Below are 26,132 nucleotides of genomic sequence, written 5' to 3'. Positions count from 1 at the left end.
CTAAGCCACCTGAGATGCAATTTTTCTGTTAGACCTCTCTCACTATTCTAATTCCCAAGAATCAGTAAAATGGCTCTAAGAAGGTAAAGTTGTAATAAACCACTGAAATTGCCTGTTACAGTCATTCCTCTGTTTAATTACACCTTAAAATAATTTCTTATTTTAAGCACCTCCTTATTTTCCAAATATCTGCTACTTCTTTATGGTGACCACTGATTCTCTGTCTTCCAGAGGATGACTGGATATTCCATGACCTTCAAATCACTGACTGAACAGTGCAAATTCAGTTTATGTCTCTTCCATATACTGAATTCATGAATGCAATCACATACCATTAATGACTAAATTTAGCTTTTATTAAGCATGACCACACAAGGGAAGAGACAAAAACATTTTATTTAATTTCTGCATTGTAGTCTGAAACCACTGACCTTGTTTTTAGGGCTAAAGATCTCCCAGGTAAAAATAAGATGAAAGGATGAAACAAACTGCCATGAATCAGTAATTCAAAAGTATTCTTCTGTCATACAAGAAAATAAATCATCTTTTGTTTTGCTGTACAAAAAAATTAACAAAAAAACTGTATCCAGTATATGAAGATACAGCTTGGAGCAGAACATCATTTAGATCATCAGTTTCTTCTGACTTTTATTTATTGATTAAGGAAAACCCCAACCCCCTTTGTTGCATATATTTTTAAACTAGTAAAAAAGAAAACAGGAAAACGCAACTTGCAATTACAGACAAAAGAAGTCATGCCCCTTAATTTATGAGTTTTCAGACAGAAAATGAACAACTAAGCCTGGATTTGCTTCATCTTTCATGTACTTTGTGATAAACCTGTTCAGAAGTATTACTAAAATGAAAATTGCATCCTGATTTATATCAGTTGCCTTTATGACTAAACTTGTCTGCTCTAAGCCAACAAACATCAACTTTTTCAGAAACACAGGAACATTTTCCAAACTGTATTTCAGTACACTTGTACTCATCTTAAGGAACAGTCTTGCAAAACATGCATACAAGGCAGAAGTAATTTTTAGACTAATAATGCCTCATCCTCTGAAACACTTCTAGAAATACTTAATCATTCAACAAAACAAGTTTGTGGAGCTGATAAACAAAATTTCCTCCTTCATGCTGCTTTTCAGACTCGTCAATAATACGCTGAGAATCCACCTAGTCAAAAGAAGCAAGATGAAAGTCAGAATGCATTCCTAATGCTTTCCTATATAACACAGCTGAGAAAAAGTCTTGAGGAGTTGTGAGTTTTAAATCATACAGGAATTTCAGTTCCCTGCTGCATACTGCAACAAAAGAGTCAGGGTTACAAAATGCTTTATCTCATGGTTTGCCATGATTTCAGAACACTATTCCACAACCAATTCCAAAGCATTACACGCAGTATTTTATGATCTAAGATGTCCTGGGATTTTTCAGATGCAGTGGGGAAAATCCTGATCCAAGGCCTACACATTAGTTTGTTATAAAAGATAAACACCAGCAGCAATGAGTATATTATCTTCCTAAATCCAAGGACAACTGAATTTGAAATACGAAAATAGAAACACTTTGATCTAAGGCAGTGTATCACAACACACTCTAAAAAATGCCTTTTAGAAGTAAGTGCCCTTGGTGTTCGTTCTTTGTTGTCCCTCTTTTCAAGGGTGACCCAAACCTCTCCTTTATGGGCTGCAGGTGGGAGAGGCACAGGGAGGGTGTGTGTAGCACTTTTACTCCTGCACCCACTAATTTCTCACCCCCTTTTTAATTAAGGAACCCTACTTGTTCTTCAGGAAATCCAGTGGCCTGCAGAGGCCCTTACAGAAAGAAAGGTAAGATTTCTAACAGAACAGGAAGATAGGAGAGTTCTCCTATGAAACCCTCCTGGGTCTTGAAAAAACTGCGCTCCTGCCTGACCCCACCCCATCTCTTCCAAAATAAACCACATTTCTGTCTGCCTAGAAAAGAAAATCCAGCTCAAACCACAGCAACCCAAAACAAAACTAAAATGTGCTGCATTCAGGAAAATGTAGCTACAGCTGCTTGATAGAAACAGAAGATTTTAACTAACAACAAATGTGAAGTTGCCTTTACAATCTCTCTCAGCCTAAACCATGGAGGGTTCTGTTTAAAAACATTAAACATTTATATACACAAAATTAAAAACAAGCCATCCAACAACTAAACAGACTCTACAAAAACAGGGGATGAACAGTTGTAAGTGATTACATAAATAAAAGTTCTTGTGCTTTAAATTTAACCCTGCAGTGCTTTTGGTATTTTCTAATTCAATAATCACAGAAGTTCTCACTTTCAAAACTCTTAATTAACTGTACTGGAGTACTCAAACTCCTCAAAAAAAAAATAAAAAACAACCCTCTAAAATGTGTAGCCTTACCTGATTCCATGCATATGGCTTCTCATACCAGGTAGGATCAATTATGTTTCGAGGCTTTGATTTGCAGATTAAACTGAAATTACACAAATACAGCCTGAAGAAATACACTTGTATTTGGTTAATTATAAAGACAAAGGATTTTTTACATGAGATACAACAAGGTGTCTGTGCTGAAGGGAATCTTAAATTTCCCTCTTAATCTAGTCTGATTTGTTCACTTCTCTGTACTTTGCCTGTCCAGTGGAATAAGTCAAAACAGAATTTTTCACAAGGATGTATCATGTATCAGAATGTATTTTCTTCTAAAGAAAATAATGAGATTCTTTTTTTACAAAGTACTAGAATTTGCAACTGTAATTTATTCCTTACATTTTATGTATGCTTACTCACTAGGAATGTATAATATAGCTATTTTTAGGGTATTTTGTTTTGCATGACAACTCAATTACTATAGATTGTCTGTCTGCTCCAGTTATTTCCTCAAGCTGTGCAAAGTACAACAGTAGTAGACATTAATTAATTCTGTCTAGATGTGTTTTTCAAAAACTGATTTTAGTCTTAAGTAGTGGTGACATGTTGTAAATACAATTAGCTTTTGAAAAATGGAAAACAGTTATGAAAGACTGTTCAGGCTAAATTTTTACCTATGTACTTGAATTAATAAATGCTTTTTCCAAAACACAGGAAGTACAATTGGGAAAAAATATTCAAAACCAAGTAAGATTTTACACAAGGGAAAAGAAGAAGTCATTACAATAATCAGACTGTTTATTCCTTCAAATAAAAACATACAAAAATAATATAAACTAAAAATTCAAATAAAAATCTCTGTGGGACGGCTGGAAGACAACCAATAAATGTACAGCAAAATCCACGGGAGAAAAGGCTACCACAGAAAGGTATAAAATCCTGAAGACAAAAAAGCCCAGGGCTGATGAGAGTGACCTAGTCAGGCAGTCTGAGCTGACTGAGCTGGGAACACGTCAGTGCCCAGGACCTGTGCCAAGGTCTGACCCTTCCCCTCCAGCTGGCTGGAGATGTCTGAACAATCAGCCCAAAATAGGTGCTGAAATTGTAGCAAGTATTCACATGTCTGAACAAATAGCAGTGACTCTTCAATTTAGCATGTAAGTGTTGATGTCCCAGCATTAACTGTTACTGTCACAGTCACCTCCAGACAGGGGTTGTGGCTTTGCCTCTTTCTGCCTGTTCACACTCCTCAACTCCTCCATTGCTTGTGCTCTTTTAATTTCATTTCTAGCACCTTTGAAAGGTAAGGCTGACTTGCTAATTTAGTATGGAACACACCCAAATTTTATTTGGAGTTTTGGAAATAGGAACTAAGGATGCTTGCTTTTAACTTAAGGCAATTTAATAGGTTTTTTTCCCCACAGATGAGAGAGCAGGTACCTTCAAAACCAAGGAACACCTTTAAAATCAGCATGAACAGCTGCTCTGATAATCATTCTGATAACCCTGGGTAAGAGCAGGGTTCTGATCTTCGTCAGCACAATGAAATGCCTAACTCTGACATCATGCAGTTACTTCAGCAAAGCTCAACTGGCAAAAAAAGGGTCATATTTCTTAGAGATGGGGCTGGTAAAAGTTATGTTACAGACCCTTGACTAGAGCTCTTTTAAAGATAGTTTAGTAGAGGTCCAGGTCAGGATGAGAAAATTCTCCTGATGATATAGACAGCACTAAAATTCATGCTGAGTGTACAAACAAGTGAAGATTTTTTACATTATGCTCAGCAGGGACAGACAGAAGGAGCTGTTCCTGGGGTAGCTCACTGCACTCCTCCCAAACTACAAGCTGAAAAATTCTCCAGGTTGGCTGCACTGAATCACAATGGTCTTTTCAGAACCACTGCTTCACTTAGAAGAAGGGAGGCCTGCTGGGAAAACAAGGCAGGTGTGGCCTTACTTCAGTTCCTAAATTTGCCTGGGACTTAAATTCAATCAGCCAACACCTATTCTGCACAGGTCTACTGAGGGAGGAAAGGCAGTACACATGATTCAAATTTAAAGTACAGGAAGAAAGAATTCTAAATCTTTCTGCACTGTTATACCTTAGGACTCCATTAGCTTTGTCCTGGGTGCAAGAAAACAAGAATACATAGGAGCTGATACCCTGTACAACAGGTTTTACAGTCTAGGTTTTATGACTCCTAAGTGATTTGGCTTCCCTGAAGAACCAGTGCTTCCACAAGAAGTCTAAGGTTGTTTAGTATACTGTTTCATAAATAAACAAAGTAAATGAAATACATTATTAAATGAGAGCATATATTATTTTCCCAAAGCCTAATCTGAGCTATGCTTCAAGCAATCACTCATTTTTGCTGAGACTGTGAAACAGATCTTATTTCTACAAAATTATTACCATAGAAGCTTCTGACGAATATTCTCCTGCAGCTGTGCCACTTGCTCTTGTCCAGAATACACTGCTTGCTCACAGAGCAGCTTATTCATGGCTGTCCTCAGACTGTTTATCTGTAAAACACCAGTTACAGAACATAAAACACTAAACCAGCACAAAGTCTGTATTGTATTATACTGACATGAAGGTGGTGGTGGCATCCACATCACTGAACTTCAACTAGAATATTATTTGCATAAGTAAAAACATCTGAAGCTTCAAAAATGCTTCTTCCTGCAGTTGCACCTCTGGTGGTCAGTGATGTTAGTATTTCAGTCTCCTGGTATCACAATTTTTAAGGTTGCTCAGAAATGCCATAAAACATATAGGCTACCACTTGCCTGGACTTTTTCCAACACAGAATTCCTTCTGTGAAAGTTGCAAGCATTTTCTCTCTCTGTCCCTAATTTTTCACATGTACAACAGCTTGCTGTTACCATTCTGGCTAAGGCATCACGGACACGGCCATCACTCCACGTCAGTGCTTTCAGAAAATAACAGCTCACAGATACGAGCACCAGCACTTCCACTGCATCCTTGGAACACCTCCAGGAAGCACCCCAAGCACCTGCTTCGCACACACACCTAACCAGAGCACATCCTTCACTGTCCCAGGCACATGTCAAACACAGCCACTGTCCTGCACAGGTTATGTACATGCTTCACTCTGACAGACCTCACTCTCTGAGCAGCTAAAGGCAGTAATGAGGAATGCAGGGGCTTTACTGTTTGTTTAGCTGAGCTGCTCTGAGATGTAGCTCAATACAGATGACTTAACAGAGCTGTAAAATCAAACTGAAGCCTGTAAAGCAGCAGTGTTCTGCTTTGTCAGTAAAAAACATAACAATCCTAAGAAAAAAACTACTAAGTCTTGACTTCTGGTTAGTGCAAAATTGATGATTATATTTTGAAAAGTGTGTAACATTCTATAGTAACTTATTTGTTCCAAGTGTAGGGAGGGGGCAACTGCTTCTCCTGATAAAAATCCGAGATTATGAAAAGGGAGTACATTAAAAAACCCAAACAAAACCTAAGAAAAACCCAACAAACAAACAAAACTACAAAAAACTCAAACCCCACAGTCCAAACAAGCTTTTCTATGTCAACTAAGAGTTAACAAGCTCAGATGCACTGACTTCTACTGAATTCTACTGAATTTGCAATGAAAATTCTTACACAAGTCTTACCTCTCTTATGTCTTCCATGCCGAAATGCACATCAAATGTCACCTCCATATCATTTGCTGGAAGCAGTGGAGTCCTAGATGTCTGACTCCAACCCAAACCACAAAGAACACCAGTAAAATACTTCCCACTTTTATCAACTCTAGATGAAAAAGAAAGAAAATAGTCTCACCAAATGGAGAAGAAACTAAACTCTTAAGAAGACAGACTTCAATTAATTTGTCTAAGCCATGCAGAGCAAGACACATGTTTGAAAGAAGCTGAAACCACTGAGAGGCATTCACACTCAGTCATACTGGTTTTTAAAACATACAGTGATGAAAGAAAACTGAAGTTCTGGCTATAAAAACATATACTCAGAAAACTTACAAAAAAACATACATAAGCAAAATAAAGGAAAACAAGCTTCACTATTCTGAAGTGACAGTCTACAAATACCAGATATTCAAGAAAATACAACATTAATGCCACTGCCAGAGCTCAGCTTTTACAAAAAATTATAGAAGTTCCTCTCCTCACGTAGATTTAATATTCCCAGTTTACATTCCACCTTCCCAGGCTTCCAGCACAACTGTCAGGAGCTGTACTGCCTTATCATGAGAGGAGACTGCAGCACCAATTCATAAGTACATGGACATTTTACCCACATACTATACTAAAACTCATAAAAAAATACCAGGAAGAGAATATATAAAATGCCAAAAGCAAATAAATAATATCTGACAAAAATAAGTGAGGATCCTAATGAAAATTATAAGAAAGCCACCACTTTAAAATGTACAAATACCTGAGTTCTATTGCAGGAGCAAACAGCATACTAAGGAGTGCAAGCAGGCCATGAATAGGAGGCATCAAAGATGTTTCTCCTAAAATCAGACACCCTGGCACCAAAAGGAAAAAAAAAAATCACACAACTCCAAGGAGCATTTAATGAAAATGAAACCTCAAAAAGATGTAACACAGAACTACAGTGACATATTTACTCACAGAACTGCACATAAAAACCAGAAGTCTAGAGAAACCATCCAAACATTTTTATTAGGCATTACCAGCTGCAGTTACTGATACATCAGTGGCGACCAAGAGCTGCTGAAAGGGATCTTCACCATCATGGACAACAATGGAGTTTATGCTCTCCTTATTTATGAAAACATTTCTGGGGAAGAAATATTTTCAACAATAAAAAACTCCAAAACTCATAAAAACATGTAAGTAAAAAAATCTACATTCCCAACACAAACTCCAACTAGCTGCTTACTGTTAATAGATTTAAATGACGGTTAATAAATAATCTCTCAGTAAGACAATAATGCACCTTAAAACTACTCTAAGATTTTAAATAGCAATAGTGTGTGTATTAATGCAATTCAGGCTTGACTCCTCCTTCAGTCTTTCCAATGAATAAAAATTCAGAAAAAATCTGTAAGAATAATTAGGTGTTTTCTGCAGATTCATTGAACATGAAAGATAAGAACATGACTATACTTCACAGTAAGTCTTCTCATACCTGAATTGGGATATTCTGGTCAGACTGTAGCATTTCAGCTGATAAGGACTGAACGGACCAAAAACTGTTACCTTGAAAAAAAAGGGAGAGAGACAAATGACATTCTAGTTAGCCAGCACCTGGATGTCTTCAAATCTAAATGCTTTATAAATTGAAGTGAAACACATTTCAGCATGTAGTGAGCTACACTGAGTTGCTAAATTGCTAGTATGGCACTTCCATTTCACTCATCTAAAGTGAACTTTGCTTGTTGAGGCACTTTAACTAAAATTATCAATTTTCACAAGTGCTGCAGATTCATGACTTTGCTCTGGCTTAAAAAACCCAAGTTCAAACTTCATAGATCACTTAAGAAAATCAGGTAATTTTATTTATGTGATGAAGTCTTTAATCCTGAAAATATCTCAATTTATGTAATGGACAGTTAAACAGGATTACTCCTTTGCATAAATGGAGCATGATTAGATGCTTGAAAACCTGAAATTTTGTCAGGTCTGAAATGGGAAAATAATCAGAATGCAGATGAAGCCTAACTTGTCATCACAATGTAGAACAGGACACACATTTTCCTGTTCTATATTCCAACTTAGTAGTGACTGGATACCTCAAAACACATTTCTGAGTTTGGCACTGGCAGAGGAAAAGCATCATGACCATCAGTAACTTGAGCGTTCACTGCTTCACCTATCCCAGCTGCTTACCTATCACTAGCTGATGAAGAATGAAATACTGTGTATAGCAAAAACCATGTTTAGATTTTCTGAAAAACTGACAGGGTTGTAAACTTGCTTTTTTTGTTCTGGCTTATATAATGAAGACTACCATGTACAGAAACATTGCATTTAGCTGTTCTATTTTATCTCTGTTCTGCATGAGTTCAAAGTGCTGCTTTAGATGTATTAGAAGAGCAGGAACACTTAGCTCTCAGGCTGTACTTCAAAACTCTGCTCAACGCTGCAGCAGATCAATCTGAGACAGTGGTCACACTATGGCTTTCTACCAACAGAAAGTAGAATGTCCTATCAAACATAGCTTTGTTATTTGTGGTACTTTCAGTCCTCATCTCCATCCTAACAATGTGAGAAGCAGGATCACATGATGACAGGCCAAAACCACCACTCAAGTTACCTTATGGGTTGGTGCATCAGATTTCTTTTCAGAAAAACAATTCAACAATCTTTCAATGAGATGCTTTTCTTCCTGTCTTGCAGATACAGGCATTTGCTCTTTTTCCTTTGCTTCGTCCGAAAATAATTCCTTGAGCAAATCATGGCTTTGCTACACAACAATGGAAGTGTTAATACTATTGAACAATTACTTCTTCAAAAATTTTATGAAGCATGTCGTACACAAAGAAATATTAGCACACAAAGACAAATAGCAACGTTCTGATGACTTTTCAGGTTATATAAAACATCAGACTGGAAGAGAGTTAAAACTACAAAGCAGTTACAGTTTTTCAGAGCTTCAAATAATAGCAGAGCAGTTCAATTGAGGAAATCAGTTCCCAGGAAATGTCTCTTCCAGAAGGGGTCTCAAAGCAGCAATGCTTTCGGCCAACAGCTCGATATGCATTATGCACAAACAAAAATACATTGCCCTATTCAAGTATTAACCTTGCCACTGGTCAAGCTGCAGCTCAGCTTCCCAGGACAGCCAGAACTGAAATAAATTAGAGTAAGAAAAGCAGCAGCAGCACAGTCAGTACATACTTGTGATTCGTATGACTCCTCTGCTAGCTCAGCGTGACACTCCTCGATGAGCACATCCCGAATGTTCAGCAGGCCTTTGCTGCCCCAATGACGGAAAACATCCACGTGCAGGACCCCGTGCACGAGGGAATAAACCTCCACGAGCAGAGTGCAGCCGCTGACCAGCGAGAAAAATCTCTGGCTGGCGCTGCAGCTCCACCGCTCCCCACACACCAGCGATCTGGCAGAGGGACTCATCTTGCAGATCTTGAACTCTAAAGCCTAGAGCAGAAACATCAGGAACAGCGCTTGCCTGACTAGAGAATCGGCAAGGAAATATTTCACTTTCTCAACAAACTGTCTGAATTAATAACTATAAATGATTTCATAATTATTGTGGTGGCTTATGTTAACTCCTAGGGCTGCTGTAAAGCTACTGGCGTAATTCCTACTCCATCACTGCCAACACATGACAGCTCATACCCCTTCAATATAGTACATAATTGCTAAGGAATCAGAGCAAACAGCGCATAAAGGATAATTTCGTAGTAATTCACTATTCACGGTGAAATCTTAGGAGCACAGAGATGTCTGCTCTGGAAAAAACTTTACAGTCTACAACTGTTTTCAACTAAGGTAACAGGAAACTTGGTAAGACCACTACAGCTCTTCTGTCCCTGGCAGGCAAGAGTACTTAAGTTCTAAAGTCCAGAACCACCATCTGTAATTATGTCTTTGAATGAAATTACAGCAGAAACCCTGGGTTTTTTCTAGCTAGTCATTAAAACTGGTCATTGAAAGATCAGGCCTAAAGCAGAAATAAATTTCCATTTAGTATGTGTGTAGAAAATACAAAAAAGGATGCTTCTTGCCAAAATTATTTTTTTACAATTACTAAAGAAAACCAAACAAAATGAACCCTGACAAGATCTAATCTTATTTCTGCTGGTCCATTTCTTGTTTTCATCATTAAATGCTTCAGAGAATACAATTAATATGATACAGCTCTTTCTATTAGCTTAAAAATATCTGAGTGAGCACTGAGAAACTGAATTACAATTAAAGCATAGTTACTTTATTTGTAAATATAAGTCAAGAGAACTATTATTTTCAAAAACTAGCCATAAAATCCCTCTAATTTGTGTTAAAAGCTCACTAGATCTATAATACTCATCTTTAATCATGAAGAGAATTCTGTCTGAAAAGATCCCAGGAAAGCCAGCAGTTCAGAGAAGAGCAAAGCAGCATGAAAAAAAACCCACAGCTTTACAAAATTAGAGTTTCTCTACAATTAAATACAATGTAGTTCAATTACACACATGAATTTCTGCTCTGTGAATACACACACCTCTGGAAAACATTTGCCTATTCGAGAAGGCGATTTGAAGGTACCTCCGCCAGCAAAATACATATTATTTAAGTATTATTCTGAAAAGCATCCTGACTTGAAGTTCACTCCTGTTTGCCAGGCCAGACACAAAAATATCTAGTAAGCTGCAGCCAACAGCATCATCCCTACCTGGAAAGGAAGCCCCTGAAGACAGCTTGGAATCTCTTTTAATTTATTTAAAGGCACTTCTGATCTATTGCCATAATCCACAAAAAAAACCTGGAAAAAGAATCAAGAGTATTTGCAAAGATTCCACAACATTAAAGGTGTTACTTTTAGTGGCAAGAAAAGTCACAATTTGAGTTTAAAAATTACAGTACAACAAAAACCTTATCACGTTACAAGGAAGCAAATTCAAGGTCTAGAAAGCATGCAAATGAAGTCATGTCAAAAAGAATATGTCAAATTGTATCACATCTATTATTTGATCCCTTGGCCTAAATATCCGCTTGTAAGGCAAATAATCGGCTAAATCTAAAAAAGGCAAGTTTCTCTGAAAGACTCTAAACTCCCTCCCCACACTCAGATCCGTGTAACCTTATGTCTTCAGTGAGCAATACCACCACCAACTGCTGTCAGCTAAGCAAATGTGAACATGTATTCAGTGCCTGTTTATAAATTCAAATAAGAAAGTGGTGAGATTAGCACTACTATTCACTTGTTCTTCATGACTTTAAGCCATGACAATATTCACTATTAACTCTATAGGAGTGACACTCGGACAGGTTAAGAAATAAATGAAATTCAAAGGCCAGTCTCAAAAAAAATTTTTAAAATCTGCCCTTAAACTGCTGAGAAGTATTGGCCTGAGAAATCAATACCAATCTTGAACAGTGGCACTAATTTCCATTACTCATCTCAGCACAAGAAGCCAAAATATTCAGATGAATTTGTTCATGATATAGAACTCAGCAGCATAAACACCATTCCAAAAAAAAGCCACTTTTTCAGATTCACTGGAGGTTTTAAGTCTTTATTTTACATCATTCTGCAAGAGCTTCTCAATTTAATACTAAAAATTCCCATGTTCTGGAAAAGAAACAATCTATTCTGGCCAAAGTGATTTGTAGAAAAAATAAATTAAAAAACCAGGCAGCAAAGCTCCAAGATTGTTAATCCAATTACATGCTACCAACTCAATATGACACAGAACATTACCTCAGCAAGATCCCCATGAATATACAGAACGTGAGCTCTGTAGTATCCTCTCTTTCCCAGATAAGTGAATGGTGCCAGACAAAGCACATCTACACGTGGAGGCACTGCTAAATCCATCAGGTTCTGATAGTCAATTTCAGCACTTAGAGCCTGGAGTACAGCTGTGTTTTTTTCATCTGTCCTGTAACCCCAGAAGTGTCCAACTTCTACTACCTGCGAGTATAAAAATTAGACAGTAACAGATTTTGTATTTTTCTTCTATATCAAATATAAACCACATCTGAGCAAAATATATGAAAACATTTCTTACTCCTGACGCAACAGTTCACACATACTGCAACAATGCAGTGAAGCATTTCTGTCTCATAATTCAGTATTTTTTGAAAATACTTATTTGCTGCACGACTGCAACACACTTTTCATTTAACCAGATTCTAATATAAGCATTACTAGAATACAGGAAATTAGGAAAAGACTGCTTCCATTTACCTAAACCAAGATAACACACAGAAAATACAAGGTAGACAGTTGACAGGTACACAGATTTGGTGCACCTTTTTTAACAGTGACAGAATACCAGTCAGCTACGTGTGCACATCAGCATTGTCACTGTTATGATGAGCCATACTTTAGGAAACTGGTGAGAACATACAACTATTTAAAGCCATTTAAATAAAGTAAGTCATCTTCTCAAATGTCTAAACTCATACAACCATTTCAGACTTTCTACTGAATGCTTGTGATAAAAAACAATCTTTATTTACAGTCATTAAAGCTCTTACATTAAAACAGAAGTAGCATAGAAAGCCAAGTGATTGCAATGGGTCTGATCAAACTCATTAACATTTTTCATCCAAGAAATTTAGCTGACTAAAAAGAGCAAAATATTTTCTCCACTTGTAAAATATGCCACTACTAACAAGAGCTGGTTTACTACTTTATCTTATCATTTCCCCTAGCTCAGTGGTTTGAATGTTTTTATTATCTCTATTTCAGCAGCATATATATTGCAATTACTCAACTAATGAGGATGATATCTAACACAAGATTTAAAAATCTCAGCTTCAGATTTCAGAAATATTTGTATATACATAGAATTTTCCCCTAATACATGTCTATGCATGAAATATTTTTCTGAATGAGCACAGACTACCATTAATTCATCTCATTTCTCATATGTACATTTTCTCAAGAAAACGGGCAGTTAATAACCAGGTAAATGGTTCAAATGCCTTTTGATTTTCATTTTTATAGTTTACACAAGTATTTTACCTCTTCCATTAATCCTCTTTACATTTATGTCTCCTTCCAGCTAATATTTACTGCCAGCAAATCTCACAAATTTTGTCAAGTGAAAATACGTGAGTGCTGTTTAACAAAGAACTACTAAAAATAAGACCAAGAATATTCCCCACGCTTCTTCCAAACACCTCTGCACTAAAAACATTATCAATACCCAATTATTTAACGTAAGCTTGTCAGATATTAATCTCTGCTAAGCTATCTAGGTACTAATTATTAGATATGACCTAGTTCAGATATAGAACATTCCTACCTCTGTTACCCTGATGGACAGGTAACGACTTGGGATCATCTCTGACATTTGTAAACCACCAAATGAGATTTCCACAGGCTCCACTGTCTGCTTCTGACAATCCACATTTACTCTGAAATGGAATGAAGATGCTAAATAGTTCACTCACCACGGAAAACCCAAGAGGATGAATTTTTGCTTTCATCTGCTTCCCAAGGTATCCCTAGGACACATTTATGTACTTAACTACTTTTATTTAGAAATACATTAATTTGATTAGAATGGAAAATGACCATGGAGAACCAAATTACTACAGAGTAAGTATTTCAACTGCAATATAACCAAACACAGAAAGATACATACCAGGACACAACTCTGCCATCACTTCATAAAAAATTGAAGAAATTAAGTTTAAATAGTGAGGCTTTTCGTTGTGGCATTTTCTTCTAAGCTTATTTTTTAAAAAAACAGAGTATACAAAAACACAAACATAAACTCAGCAAATTTTAATGGAGAAATTTTAATGGATATATATATATATATATATATATATATAAATAGATTCCTCTTATTTAACAAAATATAAGAACTCTGAAATTAAGTCTTTCAAGCCTAGGAGACTTGAGTTCCTCAAGAATCAATTTTTACAAAGATTTTAAGTGCTGTTTTGGGCAGAGTGAAGGTGCTAAAATATTTTATTAAAAGCTAAGTACAATCAACTAGAAGTAAAATACTCACCTATACTTTAACCTTCTCAGTTCATTCCTGCCCTCCTACTCTAGATTTCTTATTTTAAAATACTGAAACGGGTGCAGACTAATCAGGAGCTAGGCAGAATGCTATTTTATCAGGTTACTTGTATGACCTGAAGCTCAGAATCACAGCATAACACTAAGACAAACATGTCAGACCTTCCAAGCCAAAGCAGACCAAAGAGACTCAACTAACACATTTCTCAGCATAATTTCCTATTATGTTGTTGTCACCTCATGTCCTTATGTTTTCCCACAGCTACTTTTGTTAAGCTCTGTCTCTCTCCCTTTCTTTTTTGTCCCCAAATGCTACTCCTTATTTATTTTGGTTATCACAATCCCCACACTGTCTCTATCATGAACAGAAATAACTGTCTACATCCATACTTTCATTATGCCACAGGAAAATGGAATAGAACCTTGGGGGCTGGGGGGAAGATGACTGTATACTTGGAATTCTCTTGAACAGCAAAATACCTTTAACTATAAAGAAATCTTTAAAACAACCACATTCCTTCTAGCCCTTCAAAAACATTCCGCTTAGACAAAGTTTATGTCTGTTTTATGAATCTAATGTTTTTTCCTTGGTGACTCTTTCAAAGAAATTCCCACCGAATCCAACGAACCCCATTTTGCTGCAGAAAAACACATTTTACATATAGAATACAATTACCTTACAAATTCCAAGCCTGCAGCTGCTGCACCTTGCACTTGTCTTGTGATATCCTCTGGATAATGAACATACAGCTCAAAAGGAATCTTCAGCTGCGACATCTTGATCGCCAGGTACACTTCAGGAAGCACCTTAAAGACCTCCTTTGGATTACGGGAGAACTCCACAAAAGCCCTGTTTACAAAAAAAGAGGTAATTTTTTTCCTCCCTGTCTTTATCTCAGCAGGCCAACAAACAGTAAATGGTAGGTTCCTCACAGGCTCTGCCTACTACTTTTATGTACCTTAAAACTTTAATTATCATGATAGTGATAAGAAAATTTCCTAACATCATCACCAGCACATGCCAAATTTAGTGCAAATAAGATGTGAAAATATATGTGAATAAGGAAGTCATTAAAGGTTGGAAAAAGAATACGAAGAGTTGCATGAGTTCAACTTTGGGCAGCCATAGGCTGAAATTAGATTATCAGCACAAAAAAGCCATCAGACTGTACAAATGAGCTAAATTCAGTCTAACAGACAGAAATAAATACAGACAAATGAGCTGCAAATTAAGTCCCACTTTTAAAGAACAGAAGAGACAAACCAGAAGGCTCTACCTCAGCTAGCTTATCCAATGTTATTCCAACCAATGTACATCAGACTTCAAATCCACCACTGTAACTCTAACCAATACATTAAAACCAAGTTACTGATTCCAAAGAGAGAAGAAATTAACTAAATTTGTCAGTACATCACTGAAAAAAAAAAAATTATTACTGGTTTTGTAGCTGAGAACATAAGGCAGGATACTTTATTTTACACTCACCTTGATCCATTGTAGGAAATAGATTTTACCTGCCCACACTGTCTAAGCAGTGACTGCAACTGTTTATGGTATATATATCCAAAGGGAGGAATGTTCTTCAGCTGTTAAGAAAAAAGACTTTAAATTTGGAAACATTCAATTGCTTTAATGCATTTTCAAGTTCACCTAAATAGTTAGCTTTCCCCATCACCTGAACTGCAATAATTATGTACCATCTGAACTCCAACAAATTTCTAAAGTGCTAGATACTACAAGAATCTCAAAAGACAATAAAAAACACCATTTTGGTGTTAATAATGCCCTACTGCTTCAAATCAGAAGATAAACCTTAAATGATGCAAACTGATTTGTAGTTATACATATTAATCTGGTATTTTTTCCAAGAAGCTGTCTAGCGTCTCTTGATTTTGCTTATAGCAGAAAAACACTGGAATGCTGTGATTCTTTTTCCACAACTGGCAACAATCCTCTACAGGCACAGCCTGGAAAACTGAAGGACCTACAGCTCCTGCATAACCTGGCTGAACTATCACATATTGAATTACTGAGCTATGGTGGGACAGCTTGCACAACTAGAAAGCTCTCTCACGTGAATACAACACCTCTTACGGGTGCCAAAGAGAAATTTCCCAGTCTTCCTTGTGTAGAGGAGTAGCTCCAGTGTAAGCTTTCACTACTATTAACATGCAACTCTAGCCACACATCCATTTTGCTCCCTTTTTTAAGAATATCTCATAGGAGATCTTGAATTAATACAGAATCATGACCTCCTAATTAGCAAGTTCAAACTTTGAGACTTTGAACTATTCTTCAGAGCCTATGCAACTGTCTGTTCTTTTCTTTGGCTCCTACAACTTTAGACAGGAGAAAACATATTTTTTTCACATTGTTCCTATGACCTGAAGATCCAGCGATAAGATCAGCTGCTGGTGAAAACCATGGTCTAGGTTAGACTGCAGAAACTGCCTCAAGGGAAGATAACTTAGAGAGACCAGACAGTGGGAGGTTTAATTGTCTTTCCTATCTTCAGCACACCATTAAGAGCAGCACATGGCTGTAAGAATCTCTCCAAGTGAGATTGTGAGGCACTTGCAGCATTTGTGCCCAAGATGATCGTTAACACCGATGAAGACACAGCAGCTTCTTCCACCAAAGTAACAAGTAGTTGATGTATGAGCAGATCAAGAGTTAAATACATTAAAATAAGTAGCTTTTTAATTCTACCAATTTAGTATTAGTCAGTGCTGCTGTGGCAAGACTAATCTTTATTCCACAAGACTGAGTCTAGTGTGATCCTTTGCTTCAGTATCCTTAAATAGTATAGAGCACAAAAAAAATCCCTTGCAACAAGATTTTCTGACACTCCTTCCTTTTTATCTATTTTCTCTTGTGACAGTAAAGTCTATTCTTTGAGGCTTGTTTCAAAACAAGGTACCAAAGAGTTACCTCAAACCAGGTAGATTTGGTTTCTTTAAGAACAGGTCATGGCTGTTTTACAGTGTTTTATCCAGTTGAGATACACCAAGTATTTTCTTAGTTTAGAGTGCACTATATTGCGAAATCAACAAAGACATTTTAAACTTGTACATATACAATCAGCTGAAAAGCAATTTTAGAAGGTAAAAACCCCAGTGCAACACCTGAGTAACCCTAAAGCAACAAGCACGTCTGCCGTGCACTATCAGATTACACAAGTAACATTGAAGCTGCAACACTACATTAACTGTACTACTCAGTGAAAAGTACCCCTGATAGTCCTGTTCTATTTTTCAAGTATTTTTAGTTTAATCAAAGTTGTTTGCCTGTGCAAGACTAGCAATCAAATGCATAGAGGCAGTTCTAAGGAATTCTTCCAAAACTGCCCACCTACACGATGTTTACCGTATTGAAAGGAAGGAAGGTGGGACAGACTTCACCAAAGCAAGGATCAGAGTAGGAAATTACTTCTGTCCTTGCAAAAGTCAGAACAGAACTTGAAAATACCACCCAAACACTTCACATTTCTGTTGCTTAATTCTTAATTAAGTCATTCACCTTCCTAACATACCATTACAGTGGTTTTTGGATCCTTGCCAGCAAGGTCTCTCATGGCAATTTCTTCATGACATTTTCCAAAAGTACAGTAGTTTGGATAGAAAGCACCAGCTATTACCACCTGAAATCAAGAAAGTATTTTGTGAAACACAGCATATCATATTCAGTTTTTTGAAATGAGATACACTGGCAACATATAGAGACACCAACAGATCTTCATATGAATATTTTTTCCTGTCTGTACAGGAATTACCAGAACTGGAGACTAAACACAAATTTACACAATCTTAACAACGTGTTTTTGTGAAAAGAGTTCAATTTCTGGAATAATTCTACAACATTTTAATGCTTTTGTATGCAGACTTGCTCTGTTCTATTGGTTGAGAACTGTAGTTGCTAGTTCTGATTCCAAGAGCCTGAACTTAAACAAATTCACACAGAATAGCTACAGGTAAATTGTTCAGTTTTCAGTCTTAAAATGTTCAACAATTCAACTCCAAGATGCCCACTGCTTATAGTTAAACCAACTGCCACTGAAATGATAAACAGTTCTGTGAAAATAAAATCACTGCTAATCAGTCCAAATAAGACAAGTAATCTAACTGGAAACGAGAAAAAGCTAAAATAGCTGAAAGTTGTAAAATTCCATGCACCCGTCCCCACTAACTAACCAAGCCAGTATGCAAATGAAACACCTCAAACAAGGGAAAATATAATTTTTAATTAACTTACATTAGCCAACCTTTTACACTGCCAATACACTGCCAGAAAAATTGCTTTTTTTCCTATCCCAAATTTCAACACCCACATAGAATTTTGAAAAACTAATGTAATAGTAGTTCATACGAATTGAAAATTATGAAAATTTGTATGAGAAATCAGCTGCAATTTTTGTAAATAGCATCTTCTTTGTGACAGTAAAGCATTACCTGCAAGATGAAGCGTTGTTTGCACACATATTCCTGGTCCACAGCACATGGTTGAGCTTTAACATGCATGTTAAAGGCACTGACTCTCTTTTTCAAGTTGTGAAATAACTCTGCCACCTAAAATTTGATCTCTAAGTTACATATAAAATGGATCAAACACAGCTACAAACTCACATAAAATCTGCTAGTTAAAGTCTGAAATAATTGGGTGAACTCCCTTCCCTTTTCAGTTGACTGTTTTGTTTTAGTTTTCCCAAAATGTCCTTATAAAGAACAACTCTGTTGTCACAAAATGTATCGTGCATATATGATACAGAACAAAATTAGGAAGAGAACTGAAACAACCTTTTGCAAGATTATATTCTCTATTTAAATAATTTTAGGTTTGTAATTTAGGAGGTAAAAATATTGCTAACAGCCTGGAATTGTGCACCCAACTGCAGCAGTGGCCATGCTGAACCCTCAGTTTAGCAGACAACTGTGATTACTGTGAGAGAGATCCAACTTATGCCCTCCAGCAGAACATATTAAGCTTTCAATTTCAGCATTTCCAAGAAGCTCCTACAAGCAACCACTGGTCCTCCAACCACACAGTGAATGCCTTCACTCTCACAAATGATTCTGGAGCAAATGTACAAAGCACTGTCCACACATTTTTGTAGCCACATTTCCCTTTCCTTTCTGCTGCTGGCAGTTTTAGCACACTACCAGAACAACAACCAGGGCCAAAAAGGAACCCCTGAGACTGACTCAGTTCTGCAAACTCACTTCCACACAGGGGATTATGAAATTAGGTGCAGTAAATAAAAGCCCCTAAATATTACTAAGTGTTAAGTGAAGTGATCATTCTGAACTCCTTAATGTATTTAATGTCACGCACAACCTCTTCCAGCATTATCTGAACATGAGCCAAGAGAGGCTGCCATGTGAGACTGATCATTCCACTGTCCAGTTTTATAAAATTTCTTTTTCTTTTTTTGTTGCCATTATATATCCAAAGTCATGAAACTATTGTCCTTTCTTATTCAGATGGTTGCTCACTATCAAATTAAATTTTTATTTTCTGCAGTTTTTGAACATAGGCCCCACTTTGCTCAAGCCAAAGGTATGAACTGGAGAGATAATGGCCAAGGCCATTCTGCTATTCAATTACTCAGTTTTAATTATTTTTCCCTAAATATATCTAATTAATCTTGAAGTCCATTGTGATGCTGAGCTTTCATTAATTGCTGCACTGATGCTAGCAACAAAGCCCCACAAATTCTCAAGTCCAGGCCTCACTATGTAACTGTATTTGCTTAGAAGTTATTTAACAACAGACAGCAGTCACACCACAACCAGTGATCTGAGGAACCTACAAAATTAGGAAATTATACTGCAGGTTTCTTAAAAATATTAAAAATACATAGAACAGTTAATAATTTAACCACTTTGTTTAGCCTAACAAAAGGAAAACTCCTCTCATCTAAATTCATACTTCATTTGAAGAAAATATACATCTATATGTATATATAGATATGTAACACACAAGGTTTACCCAAGATCTTAACATTTACAGAAAATGAGGAAAGTTAACTCTTTCTGCTTATAAAAACTACTACCTATTTAATCTTACCTCTTTGATCTTGTTTATATGAACACAATTAGAACGACCCCACTCAAGCTCTTCCTGAAAAAGAAAGTCAGAATTTTTTTTCTTCTACTGCTACCAAACTTAAGGAAAAGTTTCTTCACTGAAAACACTGCAACCAACTGCCCAGAGAAGTGGTGTAGTCACCACCGGTGGATTTGTTCCAAAGTTGAGTGGATGCAGCACTTGGGGATGTGGCTTAGTCCTGGACACAGCAGCGCTGGGTTAATGGCTGGACTTGAGGATCCTGGAGGTCTTTGAAAAGCAATGTTTTCAGTGAATAAATTTTTCCTAATTTCAATTTAAACCTCTCCTGGTGCAACTTGAGGCCATTTTCTCTGCTTCTATTGCTTGGAAGAACGGGCCAACTCAACCTCTTTTCAGGCAGCTGCAGAGCAATAAGGTCTCCCCTGAGCCCCCTTTCCTCCTGACTAAAAGCTCCCAGTTCCCCCAACTGCTCCTCACCCTGGAGGCTTGTGCTCCAGACCCTTCACCAGCTCTACTGCCCTTCTCTGGACATGCTCCAGCACCTCAATGTCTTCCAGTATCTTCTACACAGGACTTGAGGTTGATCTCACTAGTGCCAAGTACAGGGGGGAAAAAATTAACTGCCCTGGTTAATGGTCCTGCTGGCCACACTACTGCTGATACAAGCCAGGATGCCAGTGGACTTCTTGGCAATCTGGGAACACTGAGAAAAAATTCAGAATTTCTTTCTCTGAATGCACATCTTTATCAGACAGATTCTGGCCATCCTGGCTACTTGTAACTCAGCGTATGGATTGCACTGGTGATCATAAAAGATGATACACTCTGAAAGAACGGGGGAAATAAAAAAAGGTTTTATCTTGTACACACAAAAGAAGGACTGGAGGCAGTTACTGGGGGCACGCTACTGGTTTTTGTGATTGATGCATCTTAACATCTTCCATCTTTCAGGGTTTTCTGAGGGAATAGGAATCTGTGTGTTTAAAAAAAAAATAGAGATACTTATGTGCAATAGAAGTATTTCTTTCAACTACAGCTCGATTTCCCTTTTTAGGTTGGATTTCAAACCCTCTGGCCACTGTTGAGTCATCAGTGAAAGGGACTAATGTAAGGGATTGTTTTCAAATAACTCTGCACTGGATTCAAATGCTCATTTTCTCTCAAAACCTAGCCTATTTATGCACGAAAAGTCATAATTATTATAAATAAACACTGCTAGCAAAAAAATCTTACTTTTCATACTTACTATGAAAATAAAATACTCCAGCACTAATGTCACCAACCCTGAATACAGAAGAAAGAAAGTTTAACTAACCATGGGATTTCTCAGCTTCCCTTTCTCTTTGCAGGCCTGCCATGCCTAAGAAGAAAATGGTGTAGTATTCAGATACAAAATGTAGGGCTTTAGTAATAATTATTACAAATATTAATGTGTCATTTAAAACTATGAACTTTTTGTTTGGTATCAATACTGAAGGTAATTTTTTAACAACAGGCTGTCCACCTGGCTTTCTAAGAGGAAATGGAGTATTAAAGCACATACAAACATCCATAAACTATCAGAACAATTTGGATGCTTTAATATGATGCTGTAATAAAGCAGATTACTTTTAAAAACTTTTTTTTTCCCTCCTTGCTTTGGGACAAAAGGAAGTGAACTGACTGATTCAGGAAAATTCTGATGCAAATGCCTCCCAGAAAACAGGGCTGGAAGAGAAATTAAAATACCCAGCATATTAATGAAAATAACTTCATTATTAGGGAGCTTATGATAGACGCCTTGAGAATCCATTCATAGTTTCACAGCAAGTCATCTCACAATACAATATTCCAGTTTACTGGGAACAGTGCCTACAAGCAAGTTTGAACAGCCAGTCTGCCTTTCCCTACCTTGACAGGAAAGAGGGAATCTAACCTGAAACAAAGAGTTTGGAAACAAACTTTCCTGAACTTACTTGTTCTTTTCTGATATTCAGCCATTCAAAACAAAGCTTTCACACCACTCACACAGATACTCCTCTGGAAGCTCTGTCTGAATGTTCATGCTTATTCTCCAGGACAATATACTGGTTTATAGAAACAGCATCTTCAGATGAACAGGTGATAATAACCAAGTGACACGAGGGAAATAAATAACAGGATAAGAGGAATTCATAAAACATTATTTTTGAGCCTCAGGATTAGTGGATGATACACGTGCCATACATGTCCATGTGTGCTTCACAAAAGCAGAGTAGAAAAAAAACAACTCAGTTTTGACTGAAGGGCAACATTCATTAAAAAAATGAATAAATTAAAACAGCAGCTGAAGATTTTGGACTCTCCAGAAGATTACAAAACAAATCAGAGCAGGCATAATATAAAATGCTGGAATCTGAATAGCAAGTTCCTCTAGCAGAAACCTTTGCTGTGTTGTACCAGCTCTGCTTCTACCTGGAGGAACTGACCCCTGTCCATGGTACTGAGCCAATGAACAGACAAGAGTACCAAAAAATAGCATTTGCTCAAAAACATGACAAAGCCAAGCTACTAATTAGTCAGCTAAATAGCTGACTATACTCCAAAGCTGGAGAAAGGTCATCACATTCATTCTTTACTAGAATTTACCATTCCAAACTGTCCTTGCTTAAAAATGATCTACAAACATCTCATGTCTAGCATTTTATTTTTGGCTATTAGAGTAGAGATAATTGGAACTTTACACAGTTGGACACAGACTGCAAAAAAGATCAACGTGTAGCTATCAATAATGTAAAGTTTTTAACAACTGCAAAGCACAAATGCTGCACTGATCCTACAAAGGTGAGAATCTCCATCCTGGCCTATCAGAGTTCACTGTAATTTAAGCTGTAACAAAAGACTTACCCTAAATGCATTCAGAATTGCAATACAGTCACTCCTACTATTCCCAGCAAAAAACATTTTTTTCCTGTCAATATGAGCAAAAACTATTAGCAACAGTATTTTTTATCAAACACTGCATGTATTAGGCAGCTCAGTAACACCCTCCACATCTTTAATAAACATGAGCAATATTGTAATTACCTGTTCTTATTCACATCTCCTCACTGAAGGAGATGCACTGTATGAGCAGGACAATAGTAACTAATTGTCCTTGCTGTTTAAAGAACCATTTTAATAGATGTTGCCACATGAGGAAGGCAAAGCTGAAGAATCAGGCCTTGTGCTCAGGAAACGGCGAGTTAGCTCTGTGATTCATGTTCCCAAATAAACAGATTCCAGTATCAGCTACCTGGAAAAGCTTCTTTTTGCACTGCTTGGCATTTTAACAAAAAATTAGACTCATGACATGGAAAATTATATTGAGCAATCAGCTCTGCCCTCAAATGTAGTTAGCAAGTTATAAAAAATCTGGGGTACTACCTGTATGCATCAACATGCTTTTTGAAAGGTACTGCAAAAAAATTCCGTGAAGACAATGCTGCAGCTACAACAAAAACAAATCAAAATGAAAATCTGCAAATCATTCGGTTTTAGAAAAATGTTCTCACATGTTCTGCTTTCAGTTACCTATAATAAGGCATTCCTCTAAGCAACCAAAGACATGCCCAAGGACTATCAATTTTCCAAGATGCAGCTCCACTGGCAACTGTGTCAGTATCATTCCTAAGAAAGTCAGCTCACCATCATGCAGATTTTCTTCGGTTTGCGCACAAGCTGTAAGTGCTCCAAGCTAGAGAAATTAAAATGTATTCACTTGTAAAAGCTAACTAAACCTAAGACAAGTTTTAAAGCCTGCTACTTTTGAAACCAAAGCTACTACATATACTGGATGTAAAAGCAAGCTACAAATGATATAAATATTATTTCTTATGCACTTTGGAAAAGAAAAAAGTTTAATGCAATGAAGATTCTCCCTTATATCAACTTTATAATTGAAAATCAAAATCACCATCCTCCTTGTACAGATGAAAAAGGTATCTTTAGGCTGACCTCTATAAATCATACGGTGTCAGAGTGTGATTTATTACTTGAACAACGTCACTTCCGGAGTTTAAGTTATTTTTCTGCCTATTTCTCTGTTCTTTCTCACCATAGATGCTCGTCCTCAAAGAGTATCATTACTCCCTGATGCAATTACAATCTTGTTTTAAAGATGTAACTACAGAAATTCTGTACAAAAGGATGGTAACCCAAGAACAGACCAAGGTGTGAAAGACTCTCTAGACACAGTTCCTACCTGAAGTTCCAACTAAGACTACTACTGCATTAAATACCAAGAAAATCACTTCTGCAGTACATTCCTATTACCTTAATTTTAACAATATTAAAAGGAAGCCTACCTCTTTCAGCTGAACTATTGTACGTTCAATGTCACCTACACTGGGTGGAGAAAGAGCTGCTGCCAGCAAGGCTTTTGGTTCCCCTATACCAAGCTTCTTTAATTTTAATACTGTAGCTCCCAATGAACAGTGCTGAAGGGAAGACAAGATTATTGTTACTCTTCCCTCATGGGAAGTGTGACAAAGTGTTTTATATGAAAAAGTCAGTTCATAATTTCGCAAAATCTGAAATCAATTGCATACAACTCGGGTTTTTTTTCTTTTGCGTAGATTGCTTATTTCTAATCCACATCAATTTTATGGCTATAATATATCTCCTTCTATAAGTAAACTATGTGGAATGATCTTTGCCAATGAGTTATCAAGTTGAATTCTAGTCATTGATATTAGTTATTAGTAACTATTCCAATCACCTTCAGAGAAAGTAAAGAACAGCTTCTCTGATATGACTACCTGCAGTAAAGGAATCCTGATCCTAAACCCAAAAACCTTACCAGCATCTCAGGTTCTGACTTCTCAGGAATACAGTCTGCCCAGAAGTCCCTGCGTATGAGCCTGTAACAAAAGCCTTTGGAAACACGTCCAGCACGACCTTCACATAAAAGAACAAATCACCAATTTGTAAAGCGCGCAAGTTTCTTCCAAATCTGTCCATCTCCAAACCCTCTGGGCAGCTGAGCAGTGCATGACAGCTGATGCTGCAGGCTGAGCAGCGTTCTGCTCTCTTGCAGCAGACAGGCCCAGCGGACACATAAGGGTAGGACAAAAAAATTTTGTTTTCATAGGAGCAGAAACTAACAAAAGAATTGCGTAAGTATTTCACTCAAATACCTTTCTCGCATAACTGCCCTCAAATCAACAGCCATTTTTCTCAGTTGAACAGGCATTTCCTATTTGACTCTATAGCTAGAAAATAACCTTCAATATAAACAACTTTTAGGATACAATGATAAACAGCAGAACATCTTTGTGATCTGCTATTTACAGAAAATGCAATGATTCAGAAGTCTATCTTCACAAATCCAAACACCATTCACAACCAGCTATAGGGTATTCCTCTCTGTGGGAGACTCCCCTAGAGAATCTGGTCACATTTTTAAGTCACATGCACAAGCCCAAGTCTTCTACTCAAAGTGCTACTTCTACAGGTTGTACATTGACTGGTTGTAGTGACCTACGCTGACCCTGAACCAAACGGAAATTAATCTGTATATTGGGGTTCAGGGGTTCACAGTGAGGTCTTGAAATGGGGTGGCTATAGTGGTGGCTTCTGTGAGAAACTGCTGGAAATTTCCCCCATATCTGACAGTGCAAGTGCATGAGGAAGAGGCAGCAGCAGAGAGGATGTGTGATGAACCGACCACAATCCCCGTTTTCCATCCCCACGTACCACTAGGGAAGAGAACGTAGAGAAACTGGGAGTGAATCCAAGCCTAGGAATGAGTAGGGGGAAGATATTTAAGATTTGGCTTAATTTCTCATTACCTGGGACTGATGTGTTTGGTAATAAAATTAAACTAATTTCCCCAAGGTGAGTCTGTTTTGCCTGTGATGGTAATTGCAAAGTGATCTCCCTGTCTTCACCTCAAACCCTGAGCCCTCTGTCACCGTTTTTCTTCCCATCCAGTTGAGGAGAGGGGAGTGACAGAGCAGCTTTGGTGGACACCTGGCACCCAGCTGTAATTGTAAAGACCTCGTGGTACTTAAAAATTGCAGTATTTTTAGATCT

At 37.2% G+C, this 26,132-nt stretch overlaps 1 protein-coding gene across 1 annotated transcript in view; it reads right to left on the bottom strand.

The window, feature by feature from the left end:
* Positions 1 to 372: 372 nt before the first annotated feature.
* The window catches only part of TDRD9 (tudor domain containing 9), a 67,010-nt gene continuing 41,250 nt past the window's right edge, over positions 373 to 26,132 (bottom strand). Inside the window, exons 14-36 of the mRNA XM_058853317.1 lie at positions 24,898 to 24,995; positions 24,404 to 24,535; positions 23,631 to 23,793; positions 23,484 to 23,547; positions 22,965 to 23,028; positions 21,415 to 21,459; positions 20,097 to 20,150; positions 18,482 to 18,598; positions 17,566 to 17,673; positions 15,519 to 15,619; positions 14,709 to 14,882; positions 13,305 to 13,416; positions 11,750 to 11,962; positions 10,721 to 10,810; positions 9,223 to 9,483; positions 8,639 to 8,788; positions 7,511 to 7,581; positions 7,053 to 7,159; positions 6,791 to 6,884; positions 6,007 to 6,145; positions 4,784 to 4,893; positions 2,402 to 2,474; positions 373 to 1,179 (exon numbers count right to left, since the gene is read on the bottom strand). Coding sequence (XP_058709300.1) covers positions 1,084 to 1,179; positions 2,402 to 2,474; positions 4,784 to 4,893; positions 6,007 to 6,145; positions 6,791 to 6,884; positions 7,053 to 7,159; positions 7,511 to 7,581; positions 8,639 to 8,788; positions 9,223 to 9,483; positions 10,721 to 10,810; positions 11,750 to 11,962; positions 13,305 to 13,416; positions 14,709 to 14,882; positions 15,519 to 15,619; positions 17,566 to 17,673; positions 18,482 to 18,598; positions 20,097 to 20,150; positions 21,415 to 21,459; positions 22,965 to 23,028; positions 23,484 to 23,547; positions 23,631 to 23,793; positions 24,404 to 24,535; positions 24,898 to 24,995 — 2,636 coding nt within the window. The 3' untranslated portion in view covers positions 373 to 1,083. The remainder of the gene's footprint in view (positions 1,180 to 2,401; positions 2,475 to 4,783; positions 4,894 to 6,006; positions 6,146 to 6,790; positions 6,885 to 7,052; positions 7,160 to 7,510; positions 7,582 to 8,638; positions 8,789 to 9,222; positions 9,484 to 10,720; positions 10,811 to 11,749; positions 11,963 to 13,304; positions 13,417 to 14,708; positions 14,883 to 15,518; positions 15,620 to 17,565; positions 17,674 to 18,481; positions 18,599 to 20,096; positions 20,151 to 21,414; positions 21,460 to 22,964; positions 23,029 to 23,483; positions 23,548 to 23,630; positions 23,794 to 24,403; positions 24,536 to 24,897; positions 24,996 to 26,132) is intronic.

The sequence above is a fragment of the Poecile atricapillus genome, chromosome 1 (genome assembly GCF_030490865.1).
Source record: "Poecile atricapillus isolate bPoeAtr1 chromosome 1, bPoeAtr1.hap1, whole genome shotgun sequence".
NCBI classification, from domain to species: domain Eukaryota; kingdom Metazoa; phylum Chordata; class Aves; order Passeriformes; family Paridae; genus Poecile; species Poecile atricapillus.
This window is presented reverse-complemented; position numbering and strand designations above follow the sequence as displayed.